The sequence below is a fragment of the Mauremys reevesii genome, linkage group 5 (assembly GCF_016161935.1).
Source record: "Mauremys reevesii isolate NIE-2019 linkage group 5, ASM1616193v1, whole genome shotgun sequence".
Taxonomy (NCBI): Eukaryota; Metazoa; Chordata; order Testudines; family Geoemydidae; genus Mauremys; species Mauremys reevesii.
In genome coordinates, this window is record NC_052627.1 from 125674175 (window position 1) to 125690683 (window position 16509).

At 47.3% G+C, this 16509-nt stretch overlaps 1 protein-coding gene across 1 annotated transcript; it reads left to right on the forward strand.

The window, feature by feature from the left end:
- Positions 1 to 2130: 2130 nt before the first annotated feature.
- LOC120405922 lies at positions 2131 to 15101 on the forward strand. The gene is made up of 8 exons (XM_039539864.1): positions 2131 to 2322; positions 2870 to 2919; positions 4598 to 4690; positions 7638 to 8058; positions 9015 to 9161; positions 11533 to 11662; positions 12815 to 13003; positions 14805 to 15101. The coding sequence occupies exons 2-7, from the start codon at positions 2884 to 2886 to the stop codon at positions 12981 to 12983; spliced, it is 996 nt and encodes a 331-aa protein (XP_039395798.1). The 5' UTR covers positions 2131 to 2322; positions 2870 to 2883; the 3' UTR covers positions 12984 to 13003; positions 14805 to 15101.
- Positions 15102 to 16509: the final 1408 nt, after the last annotated feature.

Consider the following 16509-nt stretch of genomic DNA (forward strand, 5'->3'; position numbering starts at 1 on the left):
TTAAATAAGGCTTTTATTTTAACAACATCCTTTGTTCCCTTTCCCTTTAGCGGGAGAGAGGGTTTTTTAGAGGAAAAGTCCCCTTGTTTGACAGTCTTTCAGATGGTAATAATTGTTTTGGGGTTTTTTGAGGGGTGGAGGGATGGGAGAAAAAGGTTAGATGAGATGCGCTGAAGCTGTCATTATTGCTGTCAAAATTGCATCCCATTTTATTTTATTAAGACAAATACACAAAAGGGGAAAGAAGAGAACAGCAAAGATAGAAAATGCAGCTTCGGTCTTTGGTGTTGACTTTCAATTGCAACCTCGCTGCTGGAGCAACACAGGCGTGGCCCATGGTTTTATTAGCTGCTCTGAGACTTGGCAAACTTATACCAGCAATGGACTGTTTAGGACATTGACTTTAGCTGCCTCTTTAGTCACAGGCTCACAGCATTATTGCAAAATATATTTTCTTGGCTGGCCAAGACTCTTATTAAACAGCAGGGTAAGGGGGAGAGCTAGGAAAGAGAGAAATAAGGTGTGTGTGTGGGGGGGGAAATAAGGTGGGAGACAGTCTTCCATCCCAGGTGGTTTTGGGGATTAGTCAGAACCAGAGGGAGGTGTGATGTCATCTGTGTCTCTTTCTTGGCCTGGTCTGATTACAGAATCTCTCAGGATCAGGATGACCAAGGCCCAGTGATGTCATGGTGGATCCCAGGAGGAAATGAAGCTCCTTTTCCTTTTTTCAGTCAGCGGTTGTTGCACTCACACTTGAGTAATTTTCTCCCCAAAATCTTTTCTTTTAAGGACTCCAAAAGGGAGAGATGGATACAGTAGTCCATGAATTAGGCCTAATTTCCAACACACCAATTTTGGATCATCAATTTCTGGTCCCACACTTGTTTTGTTCACCAGATAGGCCTTAAACACAGTCCTTGGGTTATATAAGGAGGCTGATATACACATCTTTGTTTGAACCAATTCAATCTTTTTGTCTCCCTTTTGCACCTTTTCCCATCAGCGTTTTATTGTTCTACGTAATTGGAACATTTCAGAAACTTTCATTGGCTTTCCCACACTTGAGCTCACACTTGGAGTAAATCTGTAGGCCCAATTATTATAACCCATCCTGGACTCCTCCACCAGCCCTTTCTCCCTGGTGCAAGCCTATGTCATGTGCTCTCGGCCTGGCATAATGCATGAGACTCACTGTTGCCCACTCCCACTCTGCCCTGGGCCTCACTGACTTCTTCCAGGAGCTGATGGACAACATCTAGTATGAGATTCCTCCAGTCTATGCCCTTTCTCTCCCATACCCTGTCCTCCTCTACTCTAGATTCTGACTGTGAGGTATCTCTCATACTCTCACTCCAACCCTTGCACCTGTCCACATCACCCTGCATCTTCCTGAAGATTGTTCCCCTCACTTTGATCCTGTTTTCATCCCCTCCTCTCCCTCTGCCTCCCTCTCCTCACTGCTCAAGTACATTTCCTCTCTTCAAAACCCAGCCCACAGCTCCAGCCACCACCACCCCATCTCCCTTCTCTCTGTCACTGCTGAGATCCTTGAAGGGGCTGTTTACAAACGCTGCCTTGACCTGCCTCATGGATCCCCTCCATCTTGGCTTCTGTCTCCTGTGCTCCACTGAGTGAGGAGACAATGGGAGGTATTCAGGGTGACAGGCAATGACAAGGTGTGGGCTGAAGGGCAGTGGAGGGTACTAGGGTGGGGGCAGTGAGGGGATATGGTGAGGGGTCAGTGTTGGTATTGAGGGTGGGGGTAATGAGGTGAGTATGGGGAAGGGGTAGTGGGGGTATTGAGGGGCTATGGGGAGGGGTATTGGGGTGGAGGTAATGAGGGGGGCATGGGGCGGGGGCACTGAGGGGAGTATGGGGATAGGGGCAGTAGGGGTATTGGGGGTAGGGGACACTGGGGGGGTATGGGGTGAAGGGCAGTAGGGGTATTGGGCATGGTGATATTGGGGAGTGAAGAACAGTTGTTGGCATGTTGGGCAGACTTGGCACCTCTCTCTGCCATGTATATCGCTTGGCAGGGTTGGAGGGGATCAGGACTGCAGGCTTCCCAGCAGCAGCCGTGCCTGTTGCATGGTGGGTTGTCCAAGGGAGCACATGGGTCTGGACCCCACCCCCATCTCCCTGCAGAAGAAGGCCCCCTCTGCCCCCAGGTTCTGGAGCCAGGCGCCTCACAAAGGGCGGAATGTTCTGCTGCCTGCCCTGGAAACTGCTCCAGCCCCACACCTACCGCCCAGCTCAGTCAGGCAGCACCTCGGGGCCAGAACCACATAGCAGCTTCTCTTACCTGCAGACCTAGCTGCACAGGTACCAGGGTGAGGGGATAATAGCAGGATGCCAAGGCATACACACACCACACCTGCCTGCACCCGCATGCCCCAGTCCCACCTCCTGTGGCCACCTTTGACACACAATGGCCCATCTGGGTCACCACAGAGCATTGGGCTGCTCTTGGTACCCAGACATCCCACATGAATGAGCCTCTCTGCTGTGCCACAGGGCACCTGCTGCCATCCCATGGGGTGCAGAGCACTACATTTGCTTGGGTCATTCAGCGGATGCAGGCTGGTGCAGCTGAGGGCTTAATCTGGTATATTAGAACAGTTGCCCTCAAAAGACTGGGAATTCTCCTCCACCTGATGGAACTAATGGGCAAATGACCCAATATGCTCAGTGCCAAGCACTCCCTAGGATCAGGCCCGCAATCCTGCCCCACTTACTCACCAGGAGCAACAGCCCCACTGAAGACCATGAGAGCCCTTGATCCAGAGTAGGGTAAGCAGGAGTGGAGGAAGCAAAGGGCTGTGGTTTGTTTGTTGTTTTACTGATCCATCACTCTCTTCCCTCGTTCCAGGTTCTTGGTGCACCATGGTGGATGTGATTCGGAAAATATCCATTTCCAAGGTGAAGCGCATACTGGGATTTTTATCTTATTGGCATTTGCCCACTGCATGATGGTGAAAGTGAATCATGAGCTCCTGTTGGTCATCAAACTGAGAAAAAAACCGTGCATCTAAGGACAACAAGATTCCTAGTTTTCTTTCATGTCTAAACCAATCCTCTGTAAGGCAGTCAGGGAAATAGGTGAAATCTTGGAACAAGCGAATGAGACGTATTAAATATATTCTTGCCCACAACAAAAACTATATTGTCACAAAACATTGCTTGTGGTACAAGGATAGTTACTGGCTTCTTTTAATGGAATCATTAAGGAAAAACAAAATGGTTTGAACTAGTTAAGCTCTACCTTTTTCTTCTTAAAATGCAGTTGAATAATTAAAAGCACTTAAGCATGTGCTTAACTCCCACTGACTTCAGAGACTTAAGCACATGCTTACATTTAAGTATATTTTAAGTACATTGAATCAGGATACACACATGCTTAATTTTAAGCACATGTTAAATCTCATTGAAGTGTGGGACTGGCCATGCTTAAAGTTAAGTATGTGTTTAAATGCTTTGCTGAGTCGGGATGGATTTCAGCGTGTGCCTAAGTGCATTGCATAGTCTTGGCTCCCACAGGAAGCTTGCATGAGTGTCTGCAGGAGTTGGTCACATTGTCACTTTCCCATTGCTTTGTCATTGAACCAATCTATCTGATCTGAGATCCAAATTGCTTGACAATGGTAATTTTAAATGGAAGGTCACCTTTTATTTTGCTAATGGAAAAACTGTCATTAAAAAATAGGACGTAGGCCTGGAAGGTAACTCCTGGGTCATCAAGTCCAGTTCCTGGTTCTTGCAGGCCACCCCGTCACATAATCCTGAAAAACGGCCATACAAAATCTAGCATCTTGTCAAGAACAGGTCTGGTCTGGGGCCAACAGCTGTTTTCTTCTGCAGCAGAATGTGTCACTCTCACCGGCTTCGGTGTCTAGGAGCAGCCATGTTTCCAACTGGATACTGATCTCCTGTTTAGATCCATCTTAATCAGTCACCCCACACTAGCCAAACCCACATGAATACTGTTCTAAGTACCTCCCAGATCCTCAGCTGGTGTAAATTGGCATAGCTCTGTTGAAATCAGTAGAACTGCCAGCTGAAGATCTGCCCGTAGGGTGAAATTCAGAGAGCCAAGGCTGATGAACCACTTGCATTATACTTTGAAAGCTTAAGTGGGACCTTGTGGTGCATGGACCTGGTACTGGCCCTCTGCACCGGGGCGAATTTCATCCCTACTCAGAACAGGTTTGATGTGATAATGAGGAAGCTGTTTAAAAGAGACCCCCAGAATTAGAATGGAAGAGGCTCCATTGCCAACGGCCTGATGTACACTGCTCCACACCCAGGCTGGCAAGCACTGTCCAGTTATCTCAGGAATATTCCCAGCATCAAAAGCCGCTGCCTTTTGCGGGCTGAACACACAGCAACCCAGGGAGACTGAGACGGGGCCCAGAAGAGGAGCTGTGCTCTTATGTGGTTTCCTGAAATTGGGTTTGATAAAGCGTTTAGCAACTTTTGTGTAATGGCAGCTGATCCTTTCCAAAGCTCTTCCCTCCACATAATTCAGCCATGTGACTGGGTGACATGATACTATTCTCTTGGAGTGAGTAACAGATTGTGTGTTCTTCTCTCTGTTCAGCCACCTGCCTCTTTGGACATGTACAAGAGCTCGTACATGATGGACTACAGACCGTACAATGACTATAATCCACCCATTGAGAATCCTACACAGGTACACCAGGTTTTTCCCTGTTTAGTTCATCAATCCTCCATGACCTACAGAGGCCACTTGGCAGCACGGTATGGCTTATTATCCAGGCATCGCATCGTCAGCTACAATCCATGAGCACATAGCGTAACTCACACTCACACAGTGTGGCTCTGTTCCCCTCTAGTGGCTGGACCTGTGTAGAGAAGTTTGTGAGTTGGCTACTGACTTTGAGCTAACCGGTGGGCCTTCTAGTAAAGGTAAATAGAGTGAGATTAATGCTTTTAGATACAGAGATCTTGCATCCTGATCTATCAAGGGGTGTCCTGTTACAATAGGAATTGTCCCCTCATGACTGGCCATACGGGGGAATTCAGATGTGCCAAAGGGATCATGTAAGAGCACTGATCCCATGTTCGTTCACTGTGCTTCTAAATCCCCACTATATGGTCAGTCACCCGGGGGTGGTCATACATAAACCCCCTAATCAGGACACTCCAGTTTCTTACTGAGTTACGGCAGGTGACTAACCCAATTGGTGTAACTGGGTGAGTCAGGACATCAGACCTGCTCATGTCACGAGGTCGTAATCATCCCGAAACCTCGCTCCATCACGGGAGGAAGGAGTCCGGAGTGGCGCCTCACAGCAGATTTCTGAAGGGAAGTAATTTGTGTTTCTTTTAAAGTTGCCTTGCGGTAGGAGTGAACCCCTGAACTATTTAATCTGATTTGCCTCCTTTTGACTGGCCTGGTCTAATTGACTGTGACCGTCTGGTCGGGACAGCAGCTTATTTGCAGTGGGAGAGGAGCCTGCCCCATGGGGGCTGTTCTTTCAGTTGCTAAAGTGGCACGACCAGCCCTGTGCCCAAAATAGAAAGAGCACAGGCTTGGGGGGAAAAGATGGAGGAATTGCTTGTGTTGCTGTTGCTCGGTGGCTCTGAGAGGTGTCACCGCCTGGCAAGGGGATACTGGCATGCAGTGTTAACCTGGCATGACAGCCTTTCAGAGCAAAGGCTCATGCCACAGCCACCAATGCTTTCTCTCTAAAGCAGCCTGAAAACAAAGGCTCACATTAGGTTCCACACTCTGCTTCTCTTCCCTCCTGCCTTTTCCCCCTCATTGCCAACTTATATCCTCCTGCCCTCTGGGAAGCAGGTACAGTATTCACTGCCAGTTCGGCTCATTAACATTCCCTGCACTAAACTCCCGCTGTTCTCTTAGGCTGGCTACTGGTTTCGCAGGAAGCCCAAGCCTCAGGTGGCCGTTCCCCCTCCAAGATTCCAGCTTTAACCCTCTGCTCATCCACCCCACAGCTCAGACTGAGAGAGAAGTGTTGTTTTCTGTGTCACCAACCAACACTGCGGGTTTTATTCTCTAAGGAGCCTTAAAAGGCAACGAGCTCTGTGTGAATGTCCTGACATGTGATGGGCTTCTCGGGGTGATTAGAATGGAGGAAATGTCTGAGAACTGGGGAACTTCACTGGGCTCCAGGGTTCCCTCAAATTTTTTTACGTCCATGTGCAGGATGCATTTTGTTATGTGCACCAACAGGGAGATGTGTGGCATGGGGTGGGACTGTTTCTTTTTAACCTTTCCTCATATGTCAGGTTTTTTAAAGCTTTTTTTGTTGCTCTCCTCTGGACTGTCTCCAATTTGTCCACATCTTTCTTAAAGAGTGGTGCCCAGGATGGGACACAGTACGCCAGCTGAGGCTTCACCAGTGCCGAGTAGAGCAGGACAACTAGCTCCCGTGTCTTGCACACAACATTTTCATTAATATACCCCAGAATGTTGTTAGCTTTTTTCACAACTGCATCATCTTGTTGACTTTTCTATTCAGTTTGGGATCCACTGTAACCCCTAGATCCTTTTCATTAGTAGTCCTTGATTTTTTCCTTCCTAAGTGTAGTCCTTTGCAATTGTCTTTATTGAATTTCATCTTGTTGATTTTTGGTCTTAGCTTCAGGAAAATCACCTGGGTGTGATTCAACTTACTCCTTCCCCCTCCACTGTCCACCCTTAGGCTTTTTATCAAATTAGTAGCATATACATTATTTTTGCTGCACTTCATTGGTTACGTTACCGTTTTGGAGTGGAAACCAGGCTACTGCAGCATTATGTAGCATTGTTCTGAAGTGGGACTGCTTCAGATTCCAATATGTTCTATCAGCCTGTTCCTGTATTATGGAAAGATTAGTCAATAAAAGGCACATTGGCTTTTTAGGCTGCTATTCTTGCTGTCCATGAGCCGTGGTGCCTGGAATCATGGCTGTGTTTCAGCTTTCCTTGAAGGTATTATCCATGCTGTCAGTAAGCAGCAAGCTGGGTCTCCCCCTTTGTTGCCTTGGCTAAAGCTTTTGATGCTGTGAAACATTCTATTTTATTTGCCAGGTATAAGTAGGTTGCTGTTTGCTCAGAGTCTGATGAACTGGGTTCCAGGACACTCTGTAGCGATGTTAGGAAGGTGGGCTGGTTTTATTTCTCAGCAACATGCTGTTCTCGATGGAGTCCTATTAGGCCTGTTGTGGGTCCAGTCATCCCCAATGTCCATGTGGAAGCCTATTAGAGTCACACAAAATAACCCCCCACAACCGTAACAAAAATAGCAATGAAAATGGCAGGAGGAGGCTGAGCTGTGACTTTCTGTCCATTTTTAATATCGTATGTTTCATAGATCCATGTAGTAGTCTGATCTCCTGCACTGCAAACAAGCCATGGAATTTCACTCCCTTTGAGCCCAATATGTTTGACTAAAGCATATTTTCTAATGCTACAGTTCCCCCAGTGGCTCTGGTTTAACAAAGTATCTTATTACAGGTAATCTTATGGCCGCTTTTAATATATTTGGAGACACTGACCCCAAAGGGCTCTATACTTTGCAGTAGGCAGGTAACCTCACATTTGGAAGTCACTGAGCCACGTTTCCAATGTGCCCACCTCACCTCCATTCACTTGTGACTTGTTTCTGCAGAAGATTACGTTAGCAGAAGCCCAGCTGAAGGCCAAAGAGTTTGCGCAGCCTTCCAAGTCCCAGCCTCCAGTGATGTATATGGAAGATCCTGTCAGCCAGAGAAAAGAAACTGCCGAAAGACCATGCAGTCAAGCAGCTGTTAGCTCTGATGACAGATTGGAGATGGATCACAAAGTCTGCTCATTTGGTCCTGAATCATTCCAAGAGGTCCAGGAAGAGCAGAGGAAGTATTTTAATACAGTCCTTCCAAATGCTGAATCCTACCTCTCTAAATGTTATCCCCACCCTGAGCAAACTGCAGCCCAGGAGGACAAAACGGAGAGAATGCAAATGCCCGCCATGCCAGAAAGAGGGGCTTCTTCTCTTTCACCATTTTATCCCCAGCCTTCTGCAACCACTGAGCTGCGTCCAGGAAAAGACGGTAATTCTCACTGTACTTCAGCTGAGGGTTGTTTGCGAATGCAGGGCTGAATAGCTGGATCTATCAAAGGTACTTGGGTGGCCCCCATTACCGTAGTGTTTGAGCACCTCACAGTCTTTAACATATTTCTCCTCACCACACCTCTGTGAGCTTGGGCAGTGCTATTAGGCCCATTTTACAGATGGGGAACTGAGGCACAGAGAGACGAAGCCCAGATCCACAAAGGTATTTAGACTCCTAACGTCTATGGCAATCAATGGAAGTTAGGAGCCTAAATACCTTTGTGGCTCTGAGCCAAAGTGACTTGCCCAAGGTCACACAGGAAGTCTGTGGTGGAGTAGGAAATTGAGCCCATTGTTTTGATCCCCAGGCTGGCACCGTTAACATCGGAGCCATCCCTTCTTTCAGCAGCCTGACCTGCTGTGGTGCCTCACAAATAGTAGACCGCATCATTTCACGAAGATGTTAATATCTGCTTGCTTAACATTGTCATTCCTCTTTCTCCTTCACTCCACTCAGGAAATACCCTGGGATCCAGATCCCAGCTGGTGTAACTCAGCAAAGCTCTACTGAAGTCAGTGGGGTTATGCCAATTGATACTAGCTGAGGATCTGCCCAGGGCCAGCTCCAGGCACCAGCGCAGCAAGCAGGTGCTTGGGGTGGCCAACGGAAAGAGGCAGCATGGCCGGCCCTTCAGCGGCAATTCGGTGGCGTGTCCCCCAGTCCCTCTCGGAGGGAAGGACCTGTCACCGAAGAATGAAGCGGTGCGGTAAAGCTGCTGCCAAAGTGCTGCCGATCACGGCTTTCCCTTCCTCCCCCCGCTGCTTAGGGCGGCAAAAACGCTGGAGCCAGCCCTGGATCTGCCCCATCATCTTTATCAGGATGGAACCCAAGAGAATAATTTAAAAATGACGGTGACTTTCCTTCTATCACAATGTGTCTTCTCCTCCTCCTAGATCAGGAAGGGCCAGTGTTTTACAAGCGAAGACCAAGTCAGACCTGGGACAGCTATCAGCAATTTATCCTGGAGACGTGCAGAGCGAGGCAAACAAAAGCTCAGCAGAACAGGAGCATGGTCTTGGGGTCTTCTGTGTTTGGGAAAGGTTGGTTGATTAAGCTGTATGGCAACAGTCTAACCATGAGGTGTGTCCTTGGAGAGGAGCTGCTGGCCCAGCTTTGGGTTTTGGCGTTCAAGCCAATGAAAAGATACCAGGGAGAAGAATGGGAATTGAATAAAGAGAGTGAGAACATTAGATACACTTCAGGGCTGAGTGGAAGGGGGCTCCCATTTGGCACCCACAGTTCAGGTGCATGTCAGAAGGGCAAGTTCTCAATTTGCACCCACAATTAATTTTTGTGGGTGCAACATTTTGCAGGTGCAAAATTCACTCATGTAAAAGGAGGCTGGGGCCCAGTCCCTTGAAAATTTGCATTTGCCAGTTTTCTACAGAACTCTGTGATTGGCCACATCCATATAGATCCCATGGTCCATCTGCTTAACAACAACGTGTGGAATCTTGCACAAGACCTTTGGCTGAAAATATACCAGTCTCTACTTACCTCAGACAACGGGGAATGTCTATTAACGGTCAATAGCATTAAAGTTTATGGGCCTAATTCAGAGCTCAATTAAGTCAATTTTTCATTGACTTTGCTGGGGTTTGGATTGGGCTCCATGTTCTCTTTTGGAGCCAGCCCCTGGAGTGCCACATAATCACAGACGCTTGAGCAACCCTGATTCTGTCCAGCAGGGGGCAGTAAGACACAAACATAGACTCGTAGACTATCAGGGTTGGAAGGGACCTCAGGAGGTCTAGTCCAACCCCCTGCTCAAAGCAGGATCCTTAGACAGATTTTTGCCCCGGATCCCTAAATGGCCCCCTCAAGGATTGAACTCACAACCCTGGGTTTATTAACTAGCACATTGCATTCTGACCAGCATTGTTCTGCATTTAAAAAAAAAAAATTGAACATTGTAAATGTTGTTTTTATGCTAGTTACAATATGGTTCTGTACCACCCTGAATCATGTTACAGCACAAAAATAATTGCTAAAGCTCTTTACCATTAGTGTTAACTTAGCATTAACCCAGTCATGGTTATTTTAGGGCCGTGTTTCTCAACCTGGTTGTGCTGGCGATCCCCTTTGGACTTAAAGTCTTAAAAATCATGATTCCCTTATTAAAAGGTAGGGGGCTGAAGCCACCCAAGCCCCACAACCTGGGCAGGCGCTGAAGCCGTCCAAGCCCTGCCACGGGGGCTTACAGCCCAAGCCCGTGACCCACTCCTAAACCCATCCTGTGACCTCCTGGTTGGAAAAACACTGATTTAAGGAATCCCTGCAGGATTGAGCAAGGGATGACTGCCTAGAAAGCAGCAATTCCCCTAAACCAGCTCCTTCCAGCCTGTAGATCTGGTCTCCTACAGAGCGAGAACAGAAGCACTTCTATTGGGGTGGGGGTGGTCGGGAGAAGAACCAATGCAGCAGAGCTGGCAATCCTCACTATGCCCTCCCCTAGCCTGGATCTGCCAGGTATTTGTCCTCTCCGCCTGTTGAGAGATCACCCTACAGTTCTAATACTGGGACTGAATCGCTGCTTTTCTTTGTCAGCCTTTGGGCCTCTTATCTGCGTCCGCTTACTAACTATCTGTCCTACATCCCCATGCACATTAATGTGTCACTTCTTAGATGCTCAGAGATTAGGACTGACTATACGGGGTCAGAAGTAATCTTGCATGGGCCTGGAGTGGGACTGGGTGACCAAAGAGATCGTTTCTATGTCTGCTTTCTTTGACTTTCTAACTCCAATCTCCCGAAGTCCATATAAGATCCGGAGTGAATAACTTTAGTCTAAAAGGCCTTGCTGACCCTATGGAGATGTTGCTAAAACTGTTCCCACTGTTACTATCTCTGGTTCAGCTCCACTGGTGGTTGCAGCAGTGGAAGCCCTAGTGTAGACAAGGTGCTAGTGGCTGCTGATGTTTTAAGCCTTGTGTCTAAGCAGGACTCCACCACAATGTGCTCAAGAAGCCTTGTCTACACTAGGGCTGCCATTGCTGGCAATAGCAGCGGGATATTTTTGGCATAAAAGCCTAATGCAGAGACCCTAAAGAGCTAAAGGACATGTCTATGGAGCAGCTGGGAGGTGTGGCAAGCATACACATGCTAGCTCTGCTCAAGCTAGTGCACTAAAAATATCAGTGGCTGCAGCTAGAGGTGGGATGGGCTTGCTGACTATATACCCAGGGTCTCAGATGGGGTTGCACTTCGGCAGCTAGCCAGAGCCGCTGCCTATGCCACCATGGCCACCCTGCTATTCAAGCTGACGCTTATACATCTGCTTGAGCTGGGAAATAGGCTTTCCAGCTGCTGTGTACATGTACCCGAAAAAAGGCTGGTGAGACTCCTAATGGTAACAGGAGAAGCGGTGTAGACAGACCTTTTAGTTATTTGATCTCTCTGATCTTTTAACAGATTGCAGCAATTCAGATGGGGCAAGCACTTACAGCACAGATTACAAATTCTGGTCCGGAGTCCACAATGGACGTTGCAAAGCGCGGAGGAATTTCTCTAAAATTGTCTTGGAAGATGGCCACTTTAACCAGTGAGTGATATTTGGGCATTGGGGGAAGCGGGAGGGGGGGGAGAGAGAGAGAATGGGGATAGTTTTCTGACATTTTAGAACTGTAGAGTAAGATTACATGATATTTCTCAGGTGTCTCTTTTCTTGCACATATTATGCAATGTGTAATAAATAACTGAAAACAATAAAAATGAAGCATCCCTTCAGGATAAAATAATTTCACAAGGCCTAGTTCACCCCTCCCTTTTAAAATCTTATGCAAGGGGTGAAGGGGATGTTAAACTCCAGTGGGAACAGGCGCCGGCTTCCTCCTTTCCCCAGGGGTGCTCAACCCCCACTCGGTCCCAGACCTCGTCCCTGCTCTGCCTCTTAATGCCCAGCTCCGCCCCCTCCCCTGAGCCCGCCCCATCCTCACTCCTTCTCACACACCCCCCCTTGCCTCCTGCATGCCACTGAACAGCTGATTGTGGGAGGCACTGGGGGGAGGAGGAAGAGCTGGCTGCAGGTAGGTGCTGAGCACCCACTAATTTTTTTTCTGTGGGTGCTCCAGTCACAGAGCACCTATGGAGCCTATGCCAGTGGGTTCCCCCCATTGCAGCCTCCTAGCAAACATCCCCTCAAGAGAGGAGTTTGGGGCCCTGGAGCTGGCTGCATGTATGACTCCTCTGTACGAGCCAAACAGCCAGGCACAATGACTCCTGCGCTCTTAGGAATGGCAGATCATGTCATATCTCCCTGGAAGGGTGATTTCCTGCCCTCCCTCCCCCGCCCCCCCACAATTGGCACTGAAGTTTTGATTTGGATCTATGACCTCAGAGTCATGTGACAGCCAGGGACCCTTACTACTGGCATTAGAAAGTCTCATAATGCCTTATCTAAAGCAGGGGATTTTCACTGATTGCAGCCTTTGGTGTAGCGGTAAAGCTGCAACGCCTGGGCGAGACAGGCAAAGCCACTATTTGCACCAGTGGGATGTATCCCAATTTCAAGCAGGCACCAATTGCGTTTTTCCTCCTCTGCACCTGGGGTTTGCACCAATGCACAGGTGGCTGGCCAGCCGCTGCTGAAATTAGGGCAAATCCCAGGTCTAGACAGGGCGTAGTGCGTGTGGTCTAATATGGTAGAGCTCGGCTTTGATGTTCCCTTCTCATCCATTATTCTTGTGCTCCACAGGAGCCCCTGGGTTTCAGAATACAAGGACAGCTACAGTATTTTCTTGCAGAAGCTGAACTGGCCGTCTCACAGCGCCATGTCAGCTCTATGCTCTGCCGTAAAGCCCATCACACATCTGTCCCATGGGCTGGCTTCTCACAAGCCCATTCCAGTGAATACAGTCTTCTGAGCCTTGCCATAAAGACCCTGGTAGGTGCCACTAGAGCCAGGTCACATTTTGACATTGTCATGAGAAATGGACTTAATAGGGTTTCCTCTCTTCCCCTGCCAACTAATTGGGACTGATAATGAAATAGTCCATGCAGAGCCACGACCTGGTCTCTGACCTCATGCAACTTGTCCCTAGAGTTTGGGTTAGGGCTCCTCTTTGATGCACAAAAGGGGAGCGATTCGAGGTGTCTGGCTGTTTTACAAGCATTCGGAATCATAGAAATCCACAGAGATGGCAAAGACCTGCCAGTGGGGTCAAATGTCATCAGGACTAGCTATTACTGTGGCTCCTGAGCTGTTCTTAGTTTCTCAGGTACTCTGTTCCAGATCTGTAACTTTTGACCCTGCCTCTTTGTTGTGAATGAATGGGGCTTGTGCCTTGAGTGAGGTCCGTACAGTAACTCCTCACTTAAAGTCGTCCCAGTTAACGTTGTTTCGCTGTTATGTTGCTGATCAATTAGGGAACATGCTCATTTAAAGTTGTGTAATGCTCCCTTCTAATGTCATTTGGCAGCCGCCTGCTTTGTCTACTGCTTGAAGGAAGAGCAGCCCCTTGCAGCTAGCTGGTGGGGGCCTGGAACCAGGGTGGCCGGGCAGCCCCCTATCAGCTCCCCACTCCCCTAAGTTCCCTGTGCAGCAGCTGCCTGTAGTTCAGCTGTGTCCCTCCCTCCACTGCCATGTGCTGCTCCTGCCGTCTGCCTTGGAGTTGCTCCCCAAGACTCCTGCTTGCTGTGCCGGGCGGGGGGAGGGGGACTAATGTCAGGGCGTCCCCCTCCCCCTGCTCCTGCACCCTGCTTACCCCATCTTCCATAGAGTAGGGCTCAGGACAGAGGGAGCTTGCAGCAGCTGCGGTCTCTGCAAGCTGATTTAATTAACAAGGCAGTGTACTTAAGGGAAATGCACATATCTCCCTCCATTCCTGCTGCCTTGCAGAGTGAGAGAGTTAACCCTTGAGGGCTCAGCCAATTGCCAGTTCATCATTTAGCCGTAAGGGAAATATCCCACCCTCTGACTCCTCCACCTCAACCAAGCTTCTCAATCATCATCACTGTGTACCAGTATTAAATTGTTTGTTTGTTTAAAGTGTGTGTGTGTGTCTTCTGTCTGGTGAAAAATTTCCCTGGAACCTAACCCCCTCACTTACATTAATTCTTATGGGGAAATTGGATTCGCGTAACATCATTTCCCTTAAAGTCACATCTTTCAGGAACATAACTACAACATTAACTGAGGAGTTACTGTATTCAGAAAAGTTCTTAAGCATGTGCTGTAAACCCATCTTCAGTCAGGACAGTATATAAGCATTGGGTCCAAAGTATGTGCTTAAAGCTGAGCATGCACTTAAACAGCCAACCCCAAGCATTCAAAAATCCCAAATCAGGCCCCATAAAATCATGAGATTAAAAAAACAAAAAACTTTTGGTTCTTTTTATTTGTCTTTGGGTTTTTGAGCTTTTCAGATTCACATTTTCAAGCTTTTATCCACAAACGTGGACTAAAATCTTCATATTTTACTTTTAAAGCTGGGATTCCCATGTAATCACTTGACTCCAGGAGCTGGGGCTTTAGGAAAGACCCCAAATAGCATGTGATTTATGATAAAACTGCAGGAGCTGGGACCACTGTTTAAATGCTGTCCCAAATGGGGATGCTTTTCTGAAATAGGACCTTAACAAGTAACTTGTCTATAATTTTCTACACTAAGAGCTTTCATCCTAGTGTCTAAGGTTCTCGATTTCTTTAGCATGTGTCACCCATGCTTCTTTTTTTGTGATTGCAGCTCTGGGATCTCTCCAAGATGCCAGCCATGATAACATCTGAGCAAGACCATAGGGACCTGGAAGACCCTTTGTTGTCTATATTTTCAGTTGTGTTTATAGAATATTTTTGAAGTAATTGACATAGATTTTTTTTTACATATTTTTATTAAAAGAAAACTAGAACACTGGTTTCATTGTATATGAAGAATGCCCTTTAGTATAGTGCAGTATGTTAGCTAAAGAAATATTCAGGATGCTTCAATTAGTTGTGTTTATACAAATAAAATTTGTCAATTAAAATTATTTTCCAACAAGCAGTGGATGGTGTTAAATTGTGTTGATTTTAACCTACTGTCTCTTAAATGGCTTGTATTCTCATTCAGTGAAATTTACACCTGTATTCACTGATTAAAAAGCTTTGTTTATTGTTGCTGGGTGGTACTTGGTGTCCTTCCTGAACATTAAGATCAGCTACACTCAAGCTTCTGAAAACTAGGAAATACATTGTTGAAATACACGCTACCCTTACCACACAACCTTAACTCTGCCCCCTGCAGCTAGCACTAACGACTGTAATGATCCAGTAAGGGTGGTGCCAAAGTAAGCAGACATGAACAACAACAAAGAGAATGTTTGCACTGTATGTGACAGATTTGAATTGCAGAATTGATCTGCATGATCAGCGGAAGGTCTGCTGCTAAGTGTGCAAAATTAGTGATGGATTGTGAAGGCTTCCAAAAATTCTGCTATGATGTCACCGATGTTCAGACATGAATAAATGGATTTACTTACTTATCTGCCTGCACTCCAGCTTTACACTGAGGGTGTGTCTACACTACAGTGACACAGCTACAGTGCTACAGTTGTGCTGCTTTTCTATAGCACCATGGCGTAGACATTTCCTATAACAATGAAAGGGTTTTTTCCATCAGTGTAGCTAATCCACCTTTATGAGAAGCAACAGCTACATTGACAGAAGAATTCTTCTGTTGCCTTAGCTACGGCTATGGGGGCACATTAGGTGGAGGGATTAGTTGGAAGATCTAGCACAGATTCATGTTTACTCAGAACCACCAAGTGTGTCTCTTTCAGTGCTGAGTTCTGAAGGCTGAATCATGAGTGGTGCACAGGGGTCATCTTCTCATAGGGTTTGGCAGCAGCCTGGTGAAAGAGTGAGAGCATGTAGGAATTCTGGGGTGGCTTATGTGATGTAGGCTCAGTGTTTGAGCATAGGCAGCACCCTCTCACTATGCCTGACCTAAACACAAATCTTGCCTTGGCAAAGAGAACGACTTCATCCTGCAGTGCTCATGTGCTCTGTTCTCCAAGTGTTAGTGTGTGCATGATGGATGTGTTGAGGCATTGCGAGGGCACAGGTAAGGTGACATTGTGAGGGGGGCATGCACCTTGACTGTGTTTCTCCTGGTCTGAGTGTAGCTGAACTCAACATCCTGGAAGAGCACAAGGTATTACTGTGTCAATGAAGTTTTTAGTCAGAGCATTTCCTAGGGTTTTGCAGTTTATTTATAAACCAAAAAAGAGCTGCTGTTTGTAGAAGAGAGTGTTAAGTTAGGGAGGTGCAATTATCACCTGGGTTTGCAGATTGGCACTAGGACAGGTACAGGAGGATACAGGGTTTGTAAATGGTCCTCCCTCGACCTGTACATTTTGTTATAGGCAAATGATGAGAGTGGTCATGCTATGGAAGTTTGTGTGGCGGTACTG